The sequence below is a fragment of the Orcinus orca genome, chromosome 13, assembly GCF_937001465.1.
Source record: "Orcinus orca chromosome 13, mOrcOrc1.1, whole genome shotgun sequence".
NCBI classification, from domain to species: Eukaryota; Metazoa; Chordata; class Mammalia; order Artiodactyla; family Delphinidae; genus Orcinus; species Orcinus orca.
The window spans coordinates 12,250,091-12,273,257 of NC_064571.1; the positions used below are offsets into that span (position 1 = coordinate 12,250,091).

Consider the following 23,167-nt stretch of genomic DNA (forward strand, 5'->3'; position numbering starts at 1 on the left):
AGCTGTCCTCAGGGACATCACCCTTAACCTGGCTTCCGCCCAGGGCTGCTGAGGGACAGGACAGGTCACCTCCTAAATCCCTGGATGGGCCAGGAGCCTTTGCTTTTTGCGTAGGAAGGAAACATTTCCAGGGCAAAAGGAAGCAGTTTTCTGAGTTGGAAGCTTAAAGGGAGAGAGAGAGATGCGCACTCCGGATAGGACATCCCGGGCCGACTCCTGGGGGACTGAGGGAGCCCACTGGGCTGAGTCCGTGCTGTCAGGGAGGACCAGGAGTCCGTGTGTGTTTGGCTGCAAGCCAAGTTAATCTGAGCATGACGTAGTGTTTCTGAGCACCTCCCAAGGGCTGGGTCCAGCACTAGCACTCAGACCCCCTCCCACTGCGTAGCAAACCTCTCAAGTAGCTTTATCCATCTTATTGCCTTCTTTCACAGGCAGGGAACCAGGTGAAGCTTTGGACCAGAGTCACATGGCTCGTCCATTGTAGCTAGGATTTGAGTCTAGTCTGTGAGCCTCCAGGTGTAGGGTGAGTGGGGGCCGAATGCAGGACATTCACGCTGTCACCTTTCGCACTCAGGCAGGCTCTCCCCCGGCCTCCCATGGCCTTCAGCACCTCAGGGCGCAGGCTCTGTGCCCAAGCGGGGGGTGGAAAGCAAACCCACTCTCAAAACGATGATCCAGGTGCCATCTGGGCTCCTTCCTGCCCTAAGATCAAAAAGACATTGGTCTTGGGCCTCCCTGGTGGCGCAGTGGTTGAGAGTCCGCCTGCCGATGCAGGGGACGCGGGTTCGTGCCCCGGTCCGGGAGGATCCCGCGTGCCGCGGAGCGGCTGGGCCCGTGAGCCATGGCCGCTGAGCTTGCGCGTCCGGAGCCTGTGCTCTGCAACGGGAGAGTCCGCAACAGTGAGAGGCCGTCGCAACAAACAAACAAACAAACAAAAAGACCTTGCCTTGAAGCCCAGGGTGGGTGTTGGGTGGTGGTGGGAGGGACTTATGTCCCCCTGGTCCCCGAGCCTGGATTTCTGTGTCCTTTACCTCCCATCAGCTAATGCAGGCTCAGCCCCTGCAGAGGTTACTCCGCTCAAGACAGGAGCCCTGGGGGCTGCCTAGTGCAGCATTGGCTCTCTCCGCCCCGCCCCATCCTCAGCTTCCTCCCTAATACTTCCTCTCACTGGCTTCTGGACTCAGAGCATTTTTTTGGATTCCAAAGAGCCATCACACTTCTTCCAGAGCTTTTCCTTAAAAGTTTTCTCTTCCTGAGCCACCACGATGCTTAGCAAAATGAAGGGCTGCTCATTTCAGAGATAACAAGGCCTACCTAAGAGGCCTGTGGCAGACGCTTTCTCCCTCCTTTGTTCTGGTTAAGATGGCTGAGGGATTTCAAAAGCCATATCGCTAAGCCTCAAGGGTGAAAAAAAAGGTAAACCAAGAAAATGCTAGACACATGAGAACTAGGCTCTGCTCCCCAGTTCCTCTGTGTGTGTGTGTGTGTGTGTGTGTGTGTGTGTGTGAGTGAGAGAGAGAGAGAGAGAGAGAGAGAGAGGGAAACTTCTTAAACTCGCATTTCTAGTGGAGAGCACAGGACAAGGTGGTTGAACCGGTCCTGATGTCTCCTTCTCTCTGTCCAGCTACTGCGTCAGAGCCAGAACCCAGAGGAGCATTTTGGCTGCTGGGTTGGCCTGGCAGGAGCCACCTCTGGAAAAGCTCTGCCCTAAGGGTTCTGGGCTTCCTGGAAGGAAGGTGTGATTGGCTCATGGCCAGACTGGCCCTCGGGGGGAGTCTTCATGTCGTAATGAGGCTAAATATCTTTCTCCAAGCCTCAGTCTCCCCAGTCCTGTAGGAAGGTTGTTGAGGAGGGGGCTTTCTGAGGATCCATCCACCCATCCACCTACCCATCTATTCATCCACCCCCTCCATCCATCTGTCCATCCAACTATCCCTCCATCCCTCCTTCCACGCTTCCATCCATCCCTCCTTCCATGCTTCCATCCATCCATCCACCCACCTACCCACCCACCCACCCATCCACCCACCCATCCACCCACCCATCCACCCATCCATCCATCCATCCACCCATCCATCCACCCATCCATCCATCCATCCATCCATCCACCCATCCATCCATCCCTCCATCCATCCATCCCTCCATCCACCCATCCATCCATCCATCCACCCATCCATCCATCCATCCATCCATCCATCCATCCATCCATCCATCCCTCCTTCCATGCTTCCATCCATCCATCCACCCACCTACCCACCCACCCACCCACCCATCCACCCACCCATCCACCCACCCATCCATCCATCCACCCATCCATCCACCCATCCATCCATCCATCCATCCACCCATCCATCCATCCATCCATCCATCCATCCATCCATCCATCCATCCATCCATCCACCCATCCATCCATCCACCCACCCACCTACCCACCCACCCATCCACCCACCCACCCATCCACCCACCCATCCATCCATCCACCCACCCATCCATCCATCCACCCACCCATCCATCCATCCACCCATCCATCCACCCATCCATCCACCCATCCATCCATCCATCCACCCACCCATCCATCCATCCACCCATCCATCCACCCACCCATCCATCCATCCACCCACCCATCCACCCATCCACCCACCCATCCATCCACCCACCCATCCATCCACCCATCCATCCATCCACCCACCCAACCACCCACCCACCCACCCATCCATCCACCCACCCATCCATCCATCCACCCATCCATCCACCTACCCACCCACCCATCCACCCATCCATCCCTACATCCCTCCATCCCTACATCCCTCCTTCCACCCTTCCCTCCATCCCTCCATCCCTCCTTCCACCCTTCCATCCATCCCTCCATCCCTCCATCCCTCCATCCCTCCATCCCTCCATCCCTCCTTCCACCCTTCCACCCTTCCATCCATCCATCCATCCATCCATCCATCCATCCATCCATCCACCCATCCATCCCTCCATCTCTCCATCTTTCCTCTTATTGTCACAAACATTTCTGGAGTGCCACCTCTGAGTCAGGCAGGCCCTGCCCTGAACAGTGGGGGAAACAGGTGAATTAAAGTGACTCCGCATCAGAAGAAATTCATGCTTCATTCAATCCATGAATGCCCAAAAGAATTGATTTATGGGTGGGAAGAGAGAGTGCTGCTTAAGGGAGCTACAGACCTGGGTTCGGATCCCAGCGTCCCCACCCACCAGCTGAGCTACCTGGGCACATTTCTGAAGCTCTCTGAACCTTGTTTCCTTAGTAGTAGGAAGACGATGTCACCACGTGTCTCACTCGTGGAACTGAGCTCACAAGACTGAGTCTGGGGCTGCAAAGCGTGAGCTGGGTGAGTGGCACACCGCAGGGGCGGGGCGCTCTTGACATAGGTTGGGCACTCTTGACATAGGGTTGGGTTGTCAGGTACAAGACAGAACGCAGAGCTGAATTTGAATTTCAGATAAATAATGAGTCCGTTTTCAGTATAAATACGTCCCCAGGATTGAGCATCCTCTATTGTTTACTTGCTAAATGTGACAACTCTACTGAGAGGCCATGTGCACCTGTCTGCCTGCCTGGACCCAGGACACCCGCCACCAGCCTCTGTAACCCCAGGTGTCTCATGGGTGGTCCTGAGCTTCTCAAGTCAACACTAACCCTCAACTTTCTAACCACTGGAACTAGAGGCTAACGATATACCACCAGAACTTTGACGTTGGAGTGGGTATAACACAATTGGTCACTAAAACGATTGTCGGTCACCATTTCCACAGCGAGACAGCAGTAGCGGGAAGCACAAAGAACCTCCTTCTTGGCGATTACATTTTGGGAATGGAAGGCAAGCTAGAACCATGTGGGTTAACACACTAGGGATTACCCTGTGGAGTAAATGCTCTGAAATAAGAGAGAGAGGGATGGCGTGCAGACATACCTCTTTCCCCACCACGTGCTGGATCTGTCTGTCCCTGCTTCCCCCCCAGGTCCCCACCTCACCTCCCTTGGGTCCTTCAGTTCCCCTCAGGCCCCAGACATCTGTTGTCTTCTCCTTTGGTCTCTGGAAAGCTGCCTCAGCTTCTCTGATTTTTCTTTCCCTTGGAATCCATGGAGGAAGACCCCATTTCTTCTGGGAAGCCCAGTTCAATCCTCGTTTGTGTCTAGCCTGGTCATTAGCATTTACCTGTGTGGCTGCTTTGTTTCATATACATACTTATTTATGAGGACCTATTGGCAAAGAGGGACATGTAGGACTCCTATCTTGTTAAAAATTGCAGGGCACCCTTTCCACCAGCCGCTGCCCAGCATTTCCCATTCCCATGATTGGCATCTGAACTTTCCTGTCAAGTGATTCACTAATGAGAGGAGGGGAGTTGATGTCATTTGGGTGGAATGCTGCGATGCTCCTAAGGCGGGCGCACATCGGATAGAATGTGTGGAGGAGGGAGGGCGGGGTGGGGTGTTTCCAGAGGGGAGTCAGCTAGGCACAAATAGACCAGGTCTTGGCAGGGACGGAGGTCAAGGGATCTGGGAAGGGAGGTGAAGATGCCTCGTGTTCAGGTGCCTGTGAAGTAGGTGCTTCCCGGCACCTCTGCCTACCATCTCCTACATGCAGCCGCCTTCCCAGAGTTCCCTGTCCCCTAAGGGCTGGTTGCTTGAGAAGCCTGCGGTGGGGCGGGGGGCGGGGGGGTGTCTCACCTCCCTTCTCACACTTCATCATTCTCCAGACAGGCCTGGGGAGGGAGGTTGGATCCAGAGGGCTTGCCCGAGTACAGACAATGGGTTCTGGGTGCACTCCCTCCCTCTCTCTGGGTGATAAGACTATAGCAGGGCTCTCCCCTGGGATGGAGAGAAAGAGCCTCGAATGATGACTGAGGCTGAGCTAAAGGAGTTGGAGACGCATAGGAGGAGCAGAGTTCAAATCTATTGGCTTCAGAGCATCAAATACAAGATTAAAAGTAAGAAACGGCCCCACCTCTTGGGAAGTCCCAGTCTATTGGGGAGGCCAGCTGAGAACTCAGTGGTAGATGGGCCCTTCCTGGGGTCTAAAAGTTCCAAATCCTGAAGCCCCAATTCAGCAATTACAGTTTCTTGCTGTGCTCACAGTGAAGAACATGAGGATTGGAACAGAGGGAGCAGTAAAAGCCCAGAAAGGGATTCTGGTTTTGAGAGACTTTTTTTTTTAACGTCTTTATTGGAGTGTAATTGCTTTACAATGATGTGTTAGTTTCTGCTTTATAACAAAGCGAATCAGTTATACATATACATGTGTTCCCATATCTCCTCCCTCTTGCGTCTCCCTCCCTCCCATCCTCCCTATCCCACCCCTCTAGGTGGTCACAAAGCACCGAGCTGATCTTCCTGTGCTATGCGGCTACTTCCCACTAGCTATCGATTTTATATTTGGTAGTGTATATATGTCCATGCCACTCTCTCACTTCGTCCCCGCTTACCCTCTGAGAGACTTTTGGGACGATGCTTTCAAGGGGAGTTAGAAACTTAAATTCGTGCGGGTCGTTTCTCTCGGGCGCCTCCTGAAAGAAGGAACAGTGCTCGGCCGAGGTTTCTGGGTGACCTTAAACAGAAGGACCCCACCCAGCCTTTGTTTCCCAGCTCTGAGTGTTCCCGTTGATTGAGTGTCTCGTGGTGGGCCATGAAGTAGGTGGGAGTGAGTATCAGGAAGTTACACATGGTTACAAGTCAGGAGCAGGGGTGTGTGTGTGTGTGTGTGTGTGTTCACGCGTGTGTGTGCTTTTGTTCCCCCAAATATTTCAGAATGGCTTACACGTACACACAGTCCTCAAAATAGAGATATGTGAGTGAGGAAAGTGAGGCAAAGGGAAAATAAAAGCTGTGACGTGGTCTGGGGTGCACTTAGTACAGGAAATGCGTGCACAGGGCCTGTGGACTTAACCTACACTTCCTGAGGGCCAGTACCGAGGGAAAACAGGTCGAGTTACGAGTTTCACAGTGTCCACAAGCCAGTTGTTCTGAAGAAGCAGGGCCACCCCGAAAGCCCTGTAACCTGGGCACCACACGCAGGGGATGGAGATGCGCGCTTCTAGAAAACGCCCCATGAAAATCCTTGGCCACATCCGATTAGGCCCGGTGCAGAGTGCCAATGTGGCCAACGCGCTGGGCAGCTCTGAGCAGGTGTGGGGCAGCCCCAGCTTCCCGCTCCCCAGAAGGCAGCAGTCTCCTCCCTGTGCGGCAGGTCTGCCCCGTGGGCTGAAACCTCCTCATGCAGCAGCCCAGGCTGGGCTTCCTCCTGAGCCAGGCTGCATGGCTGTAACTGAGAACCGGCCAGTGAGCGTGGCAAGGATGCAGGCCCCCAAAGACAGGAGCCGTGGGAGGTGGAAACAAGACCAGCTGTGGCCTTTCATTCCTGGCTCCCTGCTTCTCCCTCGAGTCTGTCCCATTCCCCTCACCTCCAGTCCAGGTCTGTTTGGCTCCCACGTACATTGGTTTCCCCATCCTTTTTTTTGGTTTGCCGCTACTTTCCCACTATTTTTTTTTCTTTTTTTTTTTTTGCTCCCCCTCCCCCCTCGCCCTCCCCCCTTTCCCGCTATTTTGAGACATTTCCACCTTCTGCTCCTGCTACCAACCATCTTAGCCTTGACATTCTCCAATCCAGGTTCCCCAAAGAAGGGTCTGGCTTGCCCAGTTCATCTCTTTCAGCTCAGCCACTCGGGCCACCCTCAGCCACCAGACGAGTGTCTTTGGGGCAGGTGCGAGCAGTTGCAGTTGTGGGTCAGACGGCGTGTGTGGCGCACTTCTCACCCCCTCAGGGCTGCGGAGGGCAGCGGCCCTTGGCCTGGGTTATGGATGTGGCAGGCGCTCGAAACCACGTGTAACTCACTGGACGTGTGCTTCCAGGGGCTGAGAGCCCAGCGCTAACCTGCCTTTGCTTTGGGTACTTCCAGGGTAGATGTGGGGTCCCAGTCACCCCCCTGGCCGGCGACCCCTCTGATCAACACAATGGACTTGTGAAGGCGGACGCTTCTGGGGACTCCTGTGCAGCTTTACTCTGTGGAGGATGGGTGACGACGGACTCTGTGAACACCCCAAACCCATGGAATTGCTCGACATCTGTTTGGGAGACCACATGCAGCTCCACCCAGGAGCACACCTGAGGCAGACACGCGGCCACCCTGGCCCTCTCGGACCTTGCAGGGAGCAGACCTGGGCCTCTGACCCTCCTGATTCCACGAGGCAAGATGTTCATCCCAGGGGCTCCAGCCCAGAGCCCGCGCACCCGGGGAGCGACTCTTCCCAGGAGGGGGCAGGGCAGAAAGCGGCATTCCCCCGGTCACCCCGGGACAGCCATCCTCTGGGGAGCCCGAGGCAGAGCCAGAGCACGTCCACCCAGGTGGTGTTCTGGGCGGGCATCCTGCAAGCCCAGATGTGCGTCCTGGACCTTCAGGAGGAGCTAGAGAAGACGGAAGGGATCAGAGCTGAGCTGAGATGCTGCCTCCCCACGGCGTCTCCTGACCTCCCCACTTTCCCCTCCAGCCCGATGGGACCCCGGGACTCAGGCCTCCACCGCAGCACCCCCGTGGACGTGCACGGGGCCTCGGGGGAAGAGAGCAACGGGCCTGAAGGGGAGAACCGGAAGCCGGCATCGCCGAGGGAGGGCGCGCCAGAGTCGTCCCCGGAGTGGGGTCCCGAGGAGGAGAGCATATTCTTTGACAACCCCCTCTTCCTGGAGAGCCCTTCCTCGGCCCCCAGTGTGTCTGAAGCGCGCTTTTCCTGGGGGTTCTCAGATCCCTGCGCAGATGTGAGGACCGGGCCCCAGAGCCCGCAGACCCTGGAGCCCTCACCCCCAGGAGGCAGTGTGCCGTGGGAGCTGGGCAGGGAGCCGGATCTGGGGGACAGCGCAGTGGATCCCAGCGGGCACACCACACCGCCATTCCCTGTGCCCACCTGCAGGCTGCACTCCTCCTCCTGGGCTGTGGTGGGCACCACCGAGGGGGCTCCCGCAGCACCTCCCGGCCAGGAGGAGAGCGAGGTAAGCAGAGCCCTGGGAACCAACCCCAGGCTGTGCATGGGGACACGGAAGGAAGGGCCTTCCTCTGTGGTCACCAGGCCCAGAACTCTCTTCCCAGGTGCTGGGGCCTTTGGGGATCCTGGAGCAATAGCGCAGAAAGGCAGGCCCAGCGTGGCCTTCAGAATTAGAGGGAATTTTACGGGCGCCATCCTGTCAACTGAACATGACGGCAACAGCTTGAAGACATTCCTAACTGTAACAGGGCAGCGGTCAGCCTGCTGGGGTGACCTCTGCCCCTAGTGGGGAGATGTCTGCTTTAAGAGTCCTCTCTTTTGGGGAGAGATTGCAGCATTTTGTTACTTTTAGCTCACGTGAGTCAGTGCGTCCAGTGTCACCCGATCAGGCCCACGTGACGATGGCAGAGGTCTTGATATCAACTGGCACAAGACGTAGGGACAAGTTATGTGAGCGCATTTTTCCCAGGGAGGCCTCTGCTTAAGAGATAAGGAAACTCAACATGGCAGAGCAGGGCTGTAACTTTCTAATCTCTGTGGTCCCAGAGAGCAACGGGGAAGAGCTCATAACCAGAGCAGCTCTCAGCTGACCCCGAGATCAGAGGAGCTGCTGACACCGCCCAGGCCCCTCCACCCACAGGCTGGGGTCCCTGTGCAGGGCAGCTGTGCCTGTGTCCTGTGATGTGCATTCTGGGGCCTGGTTGCTCTAGGGCCCCTGGAGTCCTCAGAGGGAGGCCTGGGAGCCCTGTCCTGGGAGCCGGCTGTTTGCGCTCATCTGGGATGGCAGGGCCCAGCCCAGTGCCTGGGGGCTGTCCCCCTCTCTACAGCACAGCCCCTCCTTGGGCAGATGCTGCATGAGACAGGACCATCTGAGCAGACAGAGCAGAGAAGACTAGAAGTCAGTGAGCATGGATGAGGCCCCAAGGCTGGAACGGAAGGCCCTGGGAGCAGTTTCCCTTGGGCAAACCTCTCTCTTCTCCTTTGCTTCCCTAGACCCCTCTGGGAGCCAGTCTTGCCCCTGCCCCGTCTGCAGCATCCTGTGTGGACAAAGCATTGAGCTGGGAAACAGAACGTGTGGGATCTGATGCCAGCCCTGCCACGTGTCCTGTGCAACCTTGGGCAAGTCACTTCCCCTCTCTGGGCCTCAACTTTTCCATCTGTAAAGAAGGAACATGAAGCCAGTGATTTCCAGGGCTCAGCACCAGCACCCCTAGGATGTGGGTCCCATCTGGGGTGCCACTTCTGAACTGAGGCCCAGACCAGGGTGTGAGGTCTGGGTGGGAGGACAGCAGGGAGGGGGGAGGGCCCTGTATACTCATGGTCCCTCTTCCCTCCCTCCCCTCCCCCATGCCTTCACTGCCCCCTTCACCTCTCAGTGCCTCCGGGGCTCACAGATGCGTCTGTGTCTCTCTCAACAGGCCCTGCCCAGTCACGAGGGCTGGCAGACCAAGGAGGTTCCTTCCTGGCCCCAGGGGCCTCTTCGCCCCCAGGACAGAGGTGAGATCCAATATGGGGTCTGGGAAATTGGGTGGTTGGAGGCTTTGGAATCTGGAGTGGGGACAGAGGGCCTTCCCCAGGGGTGTCATTAAGGAGTCCCCTTGTTTTGTGTTGGAGCCAGACAGACTTGGGCTTAAATCCTGCTTCTGCCTCTGGCTTCATCAGTACGATGGGTTTTAAAATACTCATCTCATAGAGTAAATGAAGAAATGTACAAAAGTCCCAGCCGTTTGGATGCCTGGGTCTCAGTGGTTTAGCAAGCCCTGAAACCCCGGTTACCTTGGGGCTGAAGTTCTGGGAGTCGTCTGCCCGCTGTCCCTACGTGTGGTGTGTCACTGCCCGACAGGGGACAGAATGTGCCTCTCCAGGGAGGAGCCCTGGGACGGGGGAGCTGCTGGGGGTGGCAGCCCAGGCTGCTCCCTGGCTCTGCCCCTTGGCCCTCAGCCTACCCCTCGTCCCGTGCCAGCTTCACTCTACACTTTTCCTCAGGTGACAGGTTTGCAGAGCGTGCCCAGGAGTCTGCTCCCTGCACCGTGTCCCCTGGCCCCCGGGGGAGCCCAGCCTCTTCGTCGGAGCCGAGCAGCCCTGAGTCTGAGGCCAGAGGCCCCAGCCCCCGGCCCAGCCCCCTGTCCTCCCAGGAAGGCAGCCCGCAGCTCTGGGGCCGCCACCGGGGCAGCGTTCTTTCCACGTGGATGCTAGGTACTTCAAGCCCTTCATTCCTGGAGACAGATGGGGCAGCGCCAACTTCCCTGGAGAGAGAGAAGGCAGGAGAGGCCCCAAGCCCAGGGAAGGAAGTAAAGAGTGACGGCCCAGCTGGGACTGCCGAGGCTGGAGCCAGGCAGCCCGACGTTCTCTTGACCTCTACAGAAGGGTGAGTGTCGTTCTAACCACCCTCTGCCTCCTAACGATGCAGGCATCTAAGAGTACCCGGTATGATTCTCTTCCCATATAGGTCCTTACAAAATAGTATAGTTCCCTGTGCTATACAGTAGGTCCTTGTTGTTTATCTATTTTATATACAGTAGTGTGTATCTGTTCATCCCAAACTCCTAATTTATCTCTCCCTGCCTCCCCAACCCTTTCCCCTTTGGTAACCATAAGTTTGTTTTCTATGTCTGTGGATCTATTTCTGTTTCGTGAATAAATTCAGTTGTATCCTTTTTTTTTTAAGATTCCACATATAAGTGATAGCATATGATATTTGTCTTTCTCTGTCTGGCTTACTTCACTTAGTATGATAAACTCTAGGTCCATCCGTATTGCTGTAAATGACATTATTTCATTCTTTTTTATGGCTGAGTAATATTCCAGTGTGTGTGTGTGTGTGTGTGTGTGTGTGTGTGTGTGTGTGTGTGTACATATACATACCACATCTTCTTTATCTACTCATCTGTTGATGGACATTTACGTTGTTTTCACGTCTTGGCTATTGTAAATAGTGCTGCTGTGAACATTGGGGTGCATGTGTCTTTTCAGATTATAGTTTTCTCTGGGTCTATGCCCAGGAGTGGTATTGCTGGATCATACGGTAACTCTAGTTTTTTAGGGACCCTCCATTCTCTTCTCCATTGGCTGCACCAATTCACATTCCCACTCCAGTGTGCAGGAGGGCTCCTTTTTCTCCACACACTCTCCAGCATTTACTATATGTACACTTTTGGTTGATGTTCATTCTGACTGGAGGCAGGTGACGTGAGAAAAGCACATTGGGACTTAACATACTAATATCTGTTAAGCCAGGATTATATGACTGGAGGGTCTGGTAGCACAAGAAACCAAAGAGCAGACAGTCATCCACGTGGGGCAGGACTTGAATGTGTCGAGGCAGAGCCAGGGAGACGTGTCCATGGCTGGACACCAGGAGAGGACCAGGGGTGTGTGCAGCGAACCTGACCTGTGCCCAGAAAAATGGGGGCCATGCTAGGCAGGTCTGGGGAGAGGGAAGGTCAGAGCTTGTGATGTGGGGATTACGTGCCGCTTTGAATTTGAGGATGTGTCTGGGAGGCCCAGGGCGCTGACTCGGATCTCAGGGGAAGCCGGAGCAGCAAGGAGAGTTTGATTGGGACCAAAGGAATGGTGGATCTTGGGGTCCATAGCAGAACTAAGTAACCCTAGAACTGTGACCAGGGGTAGGAATAGTCCAACTGGAAACCATCCTAGATGTCCACCTGCCCCAAGGATGCTGCGTGAAGGCTGTCAGCCCCTAGGATCTCTACATGGGGAAGGGGTTTTGTTGGCCAAACAGGGGTCATATGAAAGAGACCAGGGGAAACTAGTGATGGTTCAGGTCGTGGACCTAGTGTTGGACTAACTGGAAGGTTAACTCCACTCCCATCTCGAAGTCATTGGGTGATGGTGAACCCCAGGCAGTGCCAGAAACCAGAGATACCAAAGAAGCCTCTTCTGCAGCTGGAAAGCTACACTGTCCCTGAAGAAGTTCAGACTAATCAGAAGAGTCTCTAGGTGTCTAAAAAGAGAGGGTTCATGATACCCCAAATTAAAGTGAATTCAACCCCAAAGAAAAGTAAATCCACCTAAAATGAGAACCATACTTTCATAGTAAATAATGAAAAAAGGTTTAATTGATGCTTTTCTTGGTAAATGGCACTAAATATTACATAAGTAAATTTATTTAATCTTATATTTAATACACTATAGGAAATTAATTCTCCTGGCCTAATTTGGTGGCTCAATGAGATGTCTCTCATTCATCCTTAACTTTCACAGTGAGGTCATAAGGGTCTATTTAACTTATCATTTTATTTTATTGTTTTATTGTCGGCCGCACTGAGGTGGCATGTGGAACTTCCCCAACCAGGGATCGAACCTATGCCGCCTGCAGTGGAAGTGTGGAGTCTTAACCACTGGACCACCAGGGAAGTCCTATTTTATTTTATTTTTTTATATCAGCTTTATTAAGATATAATTCACATACTATACAATCCATCCATTTAAAGTATACAATTCCATACCAATTTATATTTGCCCTGTGGGGTGTTTTTCCTCAAAGTGCCTTCCCATCTAGATATTATTTGAGTAACAACACTCACTGACTAGGTCTTTTTTTTTTTTTTTAGATGTTGGGGGTAGGAGTTTATTAATTAATTAATTTATTTTTGCTGTGTTGGGTCTTCGTTTCTGTGCGAGGGCTTTCTCTAGCTGTGGCAAGCGGGGGCCACTCTTCATCGCGGTGCGCAGGCCTCTCACTATCGCGGCCTCTCTTGTTGCGGAGCACAGGCTCCAGACGCACAGGCTCAGTAGTTGTGGCTCACGGGCCTAGTTGCTCCGCGGCATGTGGGATCTTCCCAGACCAGGGCTCGAACCCGTGTCCCCTGCATTAGCAGGCAGATTCTCAACCACTGCGCCACCAGGGAAGCCCTGTCTAGGTCATTTTTGTAAAAGTATTTGAGGGCTTTGTCAGCTGATAATCTAAGTAGCTCTCTTTAGATGTGACAAGCGTGTCATTATTGTCATTTTCTCCTCTTCGGTTGTTCACGGGACTAACTCTTCCCGTTCCTCACTTGTCAGTGGCTTCCCAGGTGATCCCTGGAATCTTCCAGCATCACTTTCACGGCCTTCACAGAATCCTTTCCGGCAAGATTTGTAACTTCACTTTTCAGTTGGTTTCCATTACGTTTGCCCTGCCTTGTTGGATGTGGACGAGCCTTAGGAAGCCTCAGGAATCTGATCGGCCCTGAGCTCTGGGGCTGCTGGGCTCTGCCTGGACTCTGGCCCTCCTTCCAGGGGCTTCCTCCACGCCCTGGTGCTCAGTGGGGAGACCCAGGAACGCGAGCGGATCCTCTACCAGTTCTCCAAGCGCTTCTATCACTGCAAAGACGCTGACCCCGTTGGGGGCAGAGACGTACATTTGTGTTAAGTGGAAAGGGCTGTCAGGTGCAGCTGCATTTTATAAGTGGGCAGTCTGTCGGTGAACATTTTCATACCGTGATAAGTTTTCTTATCTGTACGACTCCCTAACTGCAGTAACCTGGATGATGACTATTCCACTAATGAGGAAACCCCAATACCTGGTTGCCATGTTGCAGGGAAAACGCAAGAGTCAGGTAGAGATGGGGCGGGGTGACTTCTGGGATTCTGAGTGTTCTCCGAGTCTACCGTGAGGCTTACTGGGGCCTGTGCAACCTCTGCAGGGCACCATCCAAAGCCCCTGCTGGAAGGCCCCCTCCTGTACCACAGGGCTGCCGATACAGGAAGGCAGGGGATGGAAACCGCCTGTGGCAACCCCAGCATCACCGTCCCTAAAGCTGGTCTCGCCTTCCGTTCTTGCTTCATCCTTGCACCTTCCTTGGCTCCAGATCTAGGGGTGGAGGCTGGAGGCTGGAGCTGGGGGAGGGGAAGGGCGGCAAGGAGGCATGATGGGGCGGGCGGGACAGGTGAGGGACACGAGTGGCTGCTGACCTTTGGGGAGGTATTCCCACCCCTCCTTGGGATGGACTAAACACCACTGGGGTCTTCAAAGGGCTGCACCTGCCACCTGAGGTGAACTCGGCTCAGGACATCCCTGTGGTTTACCTTAGGAAGTGCTGGTACCGAGCTCCGCTCCAGCCCTTGCTAGCTTCGTGTGAATACTGCCCTCTCTGGGCCCTCCTGGCGCCCAGGTCAGGCCAGGCAGGCTGTGACCCTGCCTCTTCCCTGGGGGAGGCCCTGGTCCAGCTCTTCCCCAGCCACACGAGGCCCTGGAGCTCCAGCTCCTGCCCTGAGCTCTGGGCGTGGACTTCTGAGCACACCCGCCCCTACGACTGACCTCAAGGATGCTTGACCCCAAGCCCCTCTGTGTCCATCCCAAGTGGGAGTCTGAGGTCACTGATGGACTTTCGCAGGCTTCCTGAGAGCCCCGTGCCCCACGCGCAGCCCCCAGAGGAAGGCCAAAGGCCGCCAGCTGGAGGCAAGGTGGAGAATGGCGTCAGGACCGACAAGGTGGCCTGGAACTTGGCCTCCCGCCTCTATCGCCTGGAGGGCTTCCGGAAGTCCGAAGTGGCCGCTTACCTGCAGAAGAAGTAAGGGGCTTTGAACCTGAGCAAGGCCGAGGTCGAGTCAGGAAGGGAAGCAGCCAGTGGGCTCCCTGCCCGCCCGTGTCCCCCCAGCCCGACCGCTGACCTCTCGAGACTTCATTCCTGTCCCGTCCACTGCACCCCTCTCCCCTTTGCCCCCAGACCCTTGCCATGCCTGCCTCTTCCTCTTAGTCACATTCGTGTCACCCTCGACCCCTGCTTAGAGCCGCCGGACCCAGCGACCTGCCTCCCCCACCCCAAACCCATGTCCCTCCCACTCAGCGTCGGATGGGTGCCAGTGCCCTCTTGGGAACTAGGGTCCAGCCTGGCTGTGCCTTTCCCTTGATCTCACCCCCCCCAGCCCCCGTCAGGCCCCAGAATATGTGCAGGCCCCCAGTCCAGAACCCCAAAGCAGGCTTCATCCCCACTTTCCCTCCACAGCAATGACTTCAGCAGGACGGTGGCTGAGAAGTACCTGTCCTTCTTCCAGTTTGGAGGCCAGAGCCTGGACCGTGCGCTCCGGTAACAGCTGGGGGCCTTCTCTGGGGAGGAGGGAGGGATGGTGGGGGGCAGTGGTACCACCAGCAGGGCTGGAATCTGATCGGCCCTGAGCTCTGGGGCTGCTGGGCTCTGCCTGGACTCTGGCCCTCCTTCCAGGGGCTTCCTCCACGCCCTGGTGCTCAGTGGGGAGACCCAGGAACGCGAGCGGATCCTCTACCAGTTCTCCAAGCGCTTCTATCACTGCAACCCTGGGCTCTTCTCCTCAGTAGGTAGGGAGACGCCGGCCCTATGGGGGAACCGGGCAGAAGGATGGCAGGGAAGTGTCCCCAGTCTGCTTGGGGGTTCACTGGGTGGTGGCTGGTGGGAGTGTGTTTGGGGGGCTCTGGGGGCCCAGAAGCATTTGGGGGTCACCCTGCCCAGGGTGGGCAGAGGAAATGCAGGAGTCCCGGTTCCAACGAGCTTTCTCTCTGGGGGGCAGACTGCGTGCACACCTTGACCTGTGCCGTCATGCTGCTTAACACGGACCTGCACGGACAGGTGAGAGCCTGGGGCTCCTGGAAAAGGGGAACCGAGGCCTGGGATGGGGTCAGGGAGGGCCCTGGGGACCTGGGGAAGGTTCGGAGTAGCCGGCCGGGGGTCTTTCTGTTGGGGTCGGGCATGTGTGCCAGTGACGCCCCTGTCCACATGGCCACAGAACCTCGGGAAGAGCATGAGCTGCCAGGAGTTCATCACCAACCTGAGCGGCCTGCGGGACGGCGGGAACTTCCCCAAGGAGCTGCTCAAGGTACGGCACGGGGGCTGCTCAGGGGCCCGGAGCCTTGGCTGTCTGTCCCAAGGGCAACGTGAGCTCACGCCCGGCTTTGCCGAAACATCCTGGAGAGGATTCATCCATCCCTCTGGGCAGGATGGTATGTGGGTGATGCGTTTCCCCTTCAAGGGAACTGGTTCAGGCCTCGCTGAGCTCAAGTAAGGACGAGGATCGCTTTGATCATCCTTGTGTCTCTAGCTCCCAGCACAGGGCTCGGCACATGCCCCGTACATTGCTGCATGTGTGCATGGACGCGCGGACGCATGGGCTGCTTCCTGCTCGGGGCAGAAGGGCAGCTACGTCGGGGTGGAGGCGGCAGGCTGCAGCACGCCCGTCCTGCCTCTGCCAGACGGAATGTGCACCCCACGGCCCGAGGCTCCCGGGCCCACCTGTATGTTTCTGTTCCAGGCCCTCTACTGGTCTATCCGAAGTGAGAAGCTCGAGTGGGCCGTGTAAGTGAGACCCATCTTGCTTCCCCTCCCTCTCCCCTGCCCTCCCTCCACCCACCCACCTGAGTTGGAGAACTTGGGCCCCTGGACAGGGCTCCCCTCTATGTGGCTGGAGCCAGAGGCGGGGCAGTGGGCCGGGGAACACCTGAGGAGCCAGAGGTGGCGAGGGTATGGGGATGGTAGGCAGTGATGGGTTGCCTTTGGAGGAGGACTTCTCCGGGCAGGGGAGGGGGGGTGGTCCTGAGGTGTGGCTTCCCAGCAGGAGAGAGAGGATGGGGGTCCTGAGGTGGTGGTGAGCACCTCCTGATGGCCTCTGGCCGGTCAGCACCCCCAGCCTGATTCTCTGATGTCCAGGGATGAAGAAGACGCAGCCAGGCCCGAGAAGGCCCAGCCGTCTCTCCTGGCTGGCAAGACAAGCAACCCCTTCCTCCAGCTGGTCCAGGACCCCACGGCGCCCACCTACAAGCAGGGCATCCTGGCTCGGAAGATGCATCAGGATGCGGACGGCAAGAAGAGTGAGTGTCTGCCTGCTGCCACGCGGGGGCATCTGTCTGCCCGTGAACGGGGTGTGTGTGCAAATGCCGTGCTCAGGGACACCGTGCAGAGAGACGGCACGGGCGGAGGACAGGCAGCCCATGTTCCTTCCTCAGTGCTGACCGTGAACCGGGGTCTGTGTCATGTGCTGGGGGTGGGGGAGGGGTGCAGAGACAAGATAGACCTAGGGACCCCCCACCCCCGAACCCCTGTGCTATGGTGGGAATTAGACAAGCACACCAGTGTCTGGTATAAAAGGAAGAAAGAGCTGCGTGGTGTAGGGAGGCCTCCATCGAGTGTGGCGTGTGCAGGAGGGCAAGGTTTCTGGTTTTGTTTTGGGGTGGAAGGTGGGGGACAGGATAGTTAAGGCTTCTGGGACGCAATGGTCTCTGAGCTGAACCTTGGAGGAAAAGAGGGCCTGATTCTTTGTAGCTGGGCAGAGGGATCCCCACCGAGAAAAGAGCACGGGGCGTGTGAAAGAGGATGGCGTGAGGTGCATTGGGCCTCATCCTGCAGACTGTTGAAGGCTCTGGAGCCGGGCAGCCACGTGACCAGAGCAGGAATGGGATCCCAGATGGGCTGGGGTACGGTGACCCGCCAGGGAACTGGCGTTTGGCCGTGAGAAGCCACATGAGCAAGGGCAGGAAGTGACCGTGGGGAGGCCAGCCTTCTGCCCTAGCGTCTGAGCCCCTGGGCCTCTCTGGATGGGACCAGAATGATGTCCGAGAAGAGCTGTGCTTGTGGGCGGGGTGGGGGCGTGTTTGGAGTCAGTGGGCGGGGCGGGGGCGTGTTTGGAGTCAGGACGGTCTGTATGAGCCTCGGCTTTTGTGGTTGTTTGTAAATAGTTCTGTTTTGGTATCTGCGAGTGGTCGCCCATGTGTGAGACACGGTACTGCCCGTCTGTGTGATCGGTTGTGTTTTGTTGTGCTCGGGCATGTCGCTCTACACCCTGGGGAGGGACTGGAGTTGGTGGAGGGGAAGCGGGGGGACAGTGTGTGTCTGAGGGTCCAGAGGGGCGGCCACCACACCCACCTTTGTATTCTGCTCCTGGGGCAGCGCCGTGGGGCAAGCGCGGCTGGAAGATGCTCCACACGGTCTTGCGAGGGATGGTCCTCTACTTCCTGAAGGTAGGAAGGGAGTCTGCACCCGCGATGGGCAGCCCGGGAGGATGAGCAACTGATGCAGACCTCTTTTCTGAGCCCGTGTGCCCTGTGGCAGGGAGAGGACCACGGCCTCGAGGGGGAGAGCTTGCTGGGGCAGATGGTGGACGAACCGGTAGGGGTGCACCACTCGCTGGCCACTCCCGCCACCCACTACACCAAGAAGCCGCACGTCTTCCAGCTGCGCACGGCCGACTGGCGCCTCTACCTCTTCCAGGCACCGTGAGTTTCAGGGGGGGAACAGGCAAGCGGCAAGGCCCCAGCTTTCCTCCCTGACCCCCTCTTATCCTCTGACGGCTACCGGCCCCGCCCTGGGGGGGAGGTGCCGTCCTGACCAGACCACCTGAGATGGGCTGCTGGCCGGGGTCCGGCTACAGCTGGAAGCCGGGGCTTCCTGCTTCCGTCCCCTGCCCTTGGCTCACTTCGCCACTGCACCACCTCTTCCCCGAAAGTCCGACTGAGCCTCTCAGTTCCAAACAGAGGATTCCGGGAAGTCACGAACCCTCGATCATTTTTTGGCATTTGATATAAACTCTACTGCCTTCCCAGATTTGCCTCTTTGTCTGCTGAGAAAAACCACAAGTGGGGGTCAACCACCTCGGCCAGTGGCAGGACTTCTCTGGCTTTTGTCGGCTCTGAGTCCTGAGCTGCCGGGCTGCTGTGCAGACCACGGGAGGCTGAGGGCGGGGATAGGTGATAGCACCGGCCTCTGTGGTCCTGGGGACAGACGGCCGCCTCTCCCTGCAGCACTGCCCAGGAGATGACTTCCTGGATGGCGCGCATCAACCTGGCCGCCGCCACGCACTCGGCGCCGCCCTTCCCCGCCGCGGTGGGCTCCCAGCGCAAATTCGTCCGGCCCATCCTGCCCGTGGGCCCCGCCCAGAGCTCCCTGGTACGGCCCGGGGGAGGGGCGGGATGCCGCGCGGGAAGGGGGGTGCACCCCGGAGGACTAGGAAGGAGATGAGAGGCTGTGCAGCTGGCCTAGGAAAAGTTGGGGGGGAGGGGGAGGGATGGGCTGAACACCTAGGCCCGGGATCGGGGATCGAGGTGTACACCTGAGCCCAGGAACGGAGGCGGGGGGCGGGGGTGTGGGGGGATTCTTGGGCTGCCCACCTGGGCCCGGAAGGAGTGGGAGGGCTCGGAGCAGCTTCCCCCACTGTCTCCCGCTCCCAGGAGGAGCAGCATCGATCCCACGAGAGCTGCCTGGATGCTGCCTCCGACGACCTGCTGGATCTGCAGAGAAACTTACCGGAGCGGCGGGGCCGCAGCCGAGAGCTGGAGGACTACCGCTTGCGGAAGGAGTACCTGGAGTACGAGGTGAGGTGCCCGCGCCTCACCTTCCGCCTGGACCCTCTGCCGCCCTCTCGTGGCCGTGGCTGTCCCTGCAGCCTTGGCTCAGGGCAGGGGGAGGTGCTCCTGTGAGAACACGGGGTGCTGTGTGCGCTGTCTGCACACGAGTGTGTGCACACGCGTGCGCAAATTGTGTGTGTCCGTGTGCACTCGGGCCGCTTCCCCTCTTGTCCTGGGGGCACATAGCAGCTGCTTGTCTGGAAACACTCTTAGGGAATGTTACTTTCATACATGTCTTTGCTCCCAAGAGTGTATTTGGCTTTTCCTACACTGAAGGGAAATCTATATTTTAACAGAATTATTTCTACTAATACCTACCTAATAATAATAATAGGCAGTATTTCTGAAGCTCGCATTGCATGGATTATCTTATTATCTAACTACTCTGGGGGTAGGGGCAGTAATCCTCATTTTACAGATGAGGAAACTGAGGCACAGAGAGATTAAGCGACTTGTCCAAACCTGATACATTTTCAAGAGACTCCAGTTACATCCGTGCCTCGTGTATGGTCGTAACTAAGGAATGACCTTTATTAGCTCTGTGATCGATGCTGAACTATTTTTTCCCACCCAGCACGCACCCTGCACCCAAATTCAGGAGGAGGGTAGGCGAGGGGCATTGTGGGAACAGAGGGGTCAGAGGCCACCCAGGGGCAGAGAGGGGAGAAGGGAGCGTCAGTGTCACCTCCTGGCTGTGCCCACCAGCCCTCGCGCTGCCCTCTCCCTTTCTTTCTGGTTTATCCATTTGGTGTAGTGGCTGCATCCATCGCTGTGAGCACGCCACTTCCCAGAGGCCCCGGCGTGTGGCCGATAGGACCCAGCTCTGCACGCGGCATTCCAGCCTCTCCCTACCACTTTCTGACCAGCTGGGACCTTTAGCAAGGCCCACTCCTCCCTAGGCCTCACTTCCCTCTTTACAAAGCAGGGCAGTGACTCCCACCCGACCTCCCAGGGCTGGGATGGGGATCCAGCGGGCTGGAGGGTGGGAAAGCACTAGGTAAACTGGGAGCTGTATCCGAAGGATGCTAGTTACAGGGACCCAAGGAGTGTTAAACAGATGAGGGTAGTTAGCGTCATACCCTCCAGATGCCAATTGTTAGAACGCCACGCAGACTCACTTAGGGTTGAGTACAGATGTGCACTGTACTCGGGCCTAGTGGGTTATGGGTCTTTTAGTGTTTCAGCGATGTAACGTGCTCCAGAGATGTCAGTCACGGCACTACATGGTGTTGGCTGTTAGACCAGGGCTGGACTTACAGGTGTAACTATAAAACACCCAGGGAACGGCAGGATCTGCAGGTACGGTTGCTCAAGCAGATGCTAGCCTTTGGCCCGGCGCTCTTTCTGCAGGAGTCCTTATTGCCATAGCGTCATTCACATGTGAGCTGTCTGTCCCTCACGATCCCAGCCCCCTCCCGACCTGGAGCCAGGGTGGTGCTAAGGCGGCGGGGCCCTTATGTGTTGCAGAAAACCCGTTACGAGACCTACCTGCAGCTGCTGGTGGCCCGTCTGCACTGCCCGTCGGATGACCTGGACCTGTGGGAGGAACAGCTGGGGAAGGAGGCTGCAGGCCCGCAGGAGTCCAAGCCCAGCCTGAAGAAGTCCCACTCCAGCCCGTCCCTGCACCTGGATGAGGCCCCCACCATGGCCAAGGTCAAGCGCAACATCTCAGAGCGCAGAACCTACCGGAAGATCATCCCCAAGCGGAACCGCAATCCGCTGTGAAGCGGATGCCCCTCACTGACTCTGCCCCCACGGCCTGGGGTGGGTGTGGGATGAAGCCCCGAGGAAGAGCCTCGTCTCAGTGGGCGCATGGTGGCGATGAGGCCCCGCCCCTCCCCCGCTGAAGGATAGCCTTGCTTCCCTGTGGTCCCTCGTACACAGGAGTTTTCCCAATACTGCTGCCCCCTGCCCCTGGCTGCTCCCGAGGGCGATGGGAGGTCAGGAATTTGGCTCCGCTCCCACAGCTCATCCCGTGTCACCCTCCATCTCTTCAGAAGCAACAGCGGACACCTTTCCCAGGCCTGCGGGCAGCTCAGTGCTTATGTGAGAGTCAGAGTACTCGGGGACCCCCGGCCTCCGGGACAGAGGCCGGGGCAGCAGAGCCCTCTGGGCAGACAAGCTAGGGGAGCCGCAGCCCTGAGGGTGGTCTTGTTCTCGGAATCAGGTGGCCTGCTGGGAGAGGTCCTGGGAGACCCCAACCAGGCCCCGCCCACTGGGGGGACAGCCTTCTGGGTAGGGGCAGGGATGCAGCGAGTTCAGGGGCTCAGTGAGGCTGACCCTGGGGCCCCTGCCTTTGTCTCCTCTCCCACACATCACCCACTCGCAGTGGGCAAACGAGAGAGGCCCTGCCTTGCATGGTCAATTGCTGATCATCAGAGCAGAGCCGATGGCGGTCAGTGAGGGCCGGAAGGGGTGGCGGCCTCCAGAGCTTGGTGGAGAGAGCCCTGGAACGAGGGGCCTTTGCCTCCCCAGAGCAGGGAAGGAGTTCTCTCCGGGTTCAGACCCTAGGGAGGCTGAGGGTAAGAGGTGGTGACGCGTCCGTATCCGCTGGGGGCTCTGGAGAGTTGGGGGGTAGGGTGGGCGGAGGCCTGGCTCCCTTCCCTGAAAGCTCCATGCCCGAGGGGCTCCAGGACCCTCCCGGACCCCTCCCCTGGCCCAGCCTGCTCCCAGGGGCCTTTGCCACCCTGCCTGGGAAGTCCCCTTGTGCTCCGTCGGGCTGTTCTCCGGGGGCGGTTCCGGGCACTCGCGGACCCAAGGCTCTGCCTGTGGGAAGGAGGCTGGGCTGCAGGGGCAGCCACCATTGTCTCTGCTCAGCCGAGTGTGCGAGCAGGCGGCCCGCCAAGAGGGGCCTCTCCACTGCCCGCCTGCTGGCTGACGCACGGCCCCTCCGGCCTTCCTGCCGGCGCTGTCCTCCCCTTCGTGCTTGCAAGCAGCCTGGAACTCCACCAGGTGGGGCTGGCACTCGGGGGCCACGAAGGGCGTCTGGCCAGGGCCCAGGGCCGGGCCACACACCCAAAGCGTGCACAATAAATGCCAACAAAGAAGGAGGTGTGTACGGGTGTAGGGGGAGGGGAGGGTCAGCAAGTTCCGGGCAGCTGGGGCCACCCGCAGGGTGGCAGGCCGCATCCCCCTTGCCATGTGTGCGCGCATGTCTGTGTGCGTGTGCATGTCTGTGGGCGTGTATGTAGCACACTGAGCAGGTGCAGGGGTCACATATGTAGTTTGTCACAGCTGGAGGGGACCTCAGAATCATTTAGTTATCCACTCATGTGTTCATTCTTTCATTTCACAAGTAATATTAACTACCTTTTATGGGCCAGTACTATGGGATTCAAACACGGATTAAGCGCATCCCTGGCCTCCAGGAGATGACTGTCCTGCTCTCTGGTTTCCAGTTGGCAGTGTAGAGACACGCTGGAGACATTCCCATCCTACACCCAGGGATTCAGATACAGTAGATCTGGGTCAGGGACACCAATAGGTATTTTTAAGACCCCCTGGGCAACTCTGACGTGCAGTGGCAGTTAACAGCCACGGCGCAGTCCGGTCGTCTCATTTGATTGAGGTGGGAGCCTAGCGCCAGGTGGACGTGACTTGGCCCAGGAGTGATGCTTACAGGCTGAATGGCCGTGAGTGGGTTATTTGACCTCACTGACCTGTATGCTTATTTCTAAAACCCGAATAAAAGGCAGAGGTTGGTTTGCAGGTGTGCATGTGTGTCACATTTCCATGCTTCTTTGCTCTTGCAGAACTGGCATCTCCCTTTCCCCCCGGGCATGTGAGGCCTTCAGAGCCCGGTGACCGTGGCTGCCGGGTCCCCCTCTGGCCAGTGCTGTCCTGGCCCCCGTTGG

General features: G+C 57.4%; 1 protein-coding gene across 4 annotated transcripts in view; it reads left to right on the forward strand.

Annotated features, from left to right (window-relative positions):
- PSD4 (pleckstrin and Sec7 domain containing 4) overlaps positions 1-23,021 on the forward strand; it is a 37,394-nt gene extending 14,373 nt beyond the window's left edge. For 3 of the 4 annotated variants that reach the window (XM_049695873.1, XM_012539010.3, XM_033416312.2), the window contains 16 exons: positions 6,925-8,009; positions 8,996-9,121; positions 9,421-9,499; positions 9,989-10,370; positions 14,341-14,517; positions 14,953-15,033; positions 15,169-15,281; positions 15,491-15,549; positions 15,707-15,796; positions 16,229-16,272; positions 16,624-16,784; positions 17,860-17,930; positions 18,022-18,185; positions 18,711-18,855; positions 19,137-19,280; positions 20,781-23,021. In XM_049695873.1, the coding sequence (XP_049551830.1) occupies positions 7,038-8,009; positions 8,996-9,121; positions 9,421-9,499; positions 9,989-10,370; positions 14,341-14,517; positions 14,953-15,033; positions 15,169-15,281; positions 15,491-15,549; positions 15,707-15,796; positions 16,229-16,272; positions 16,624-16,784; positions 17,860-17,930; positions 18,022-18,185; positions 18,711-18,855; positions 19,137-19,280; positions 20,781-21,038 (3,066 nt within the window). In that variant the 5' untranslated portion in view covers positions 6,925-7,037 and the 3' untranslated portion in view covers positions 21,039-23,021. The other variant, XM_033416314.2, reaches the window with a different exon arrangement.
- Positions 23,022-23,167: the final 146 nt, after the last annotated feature.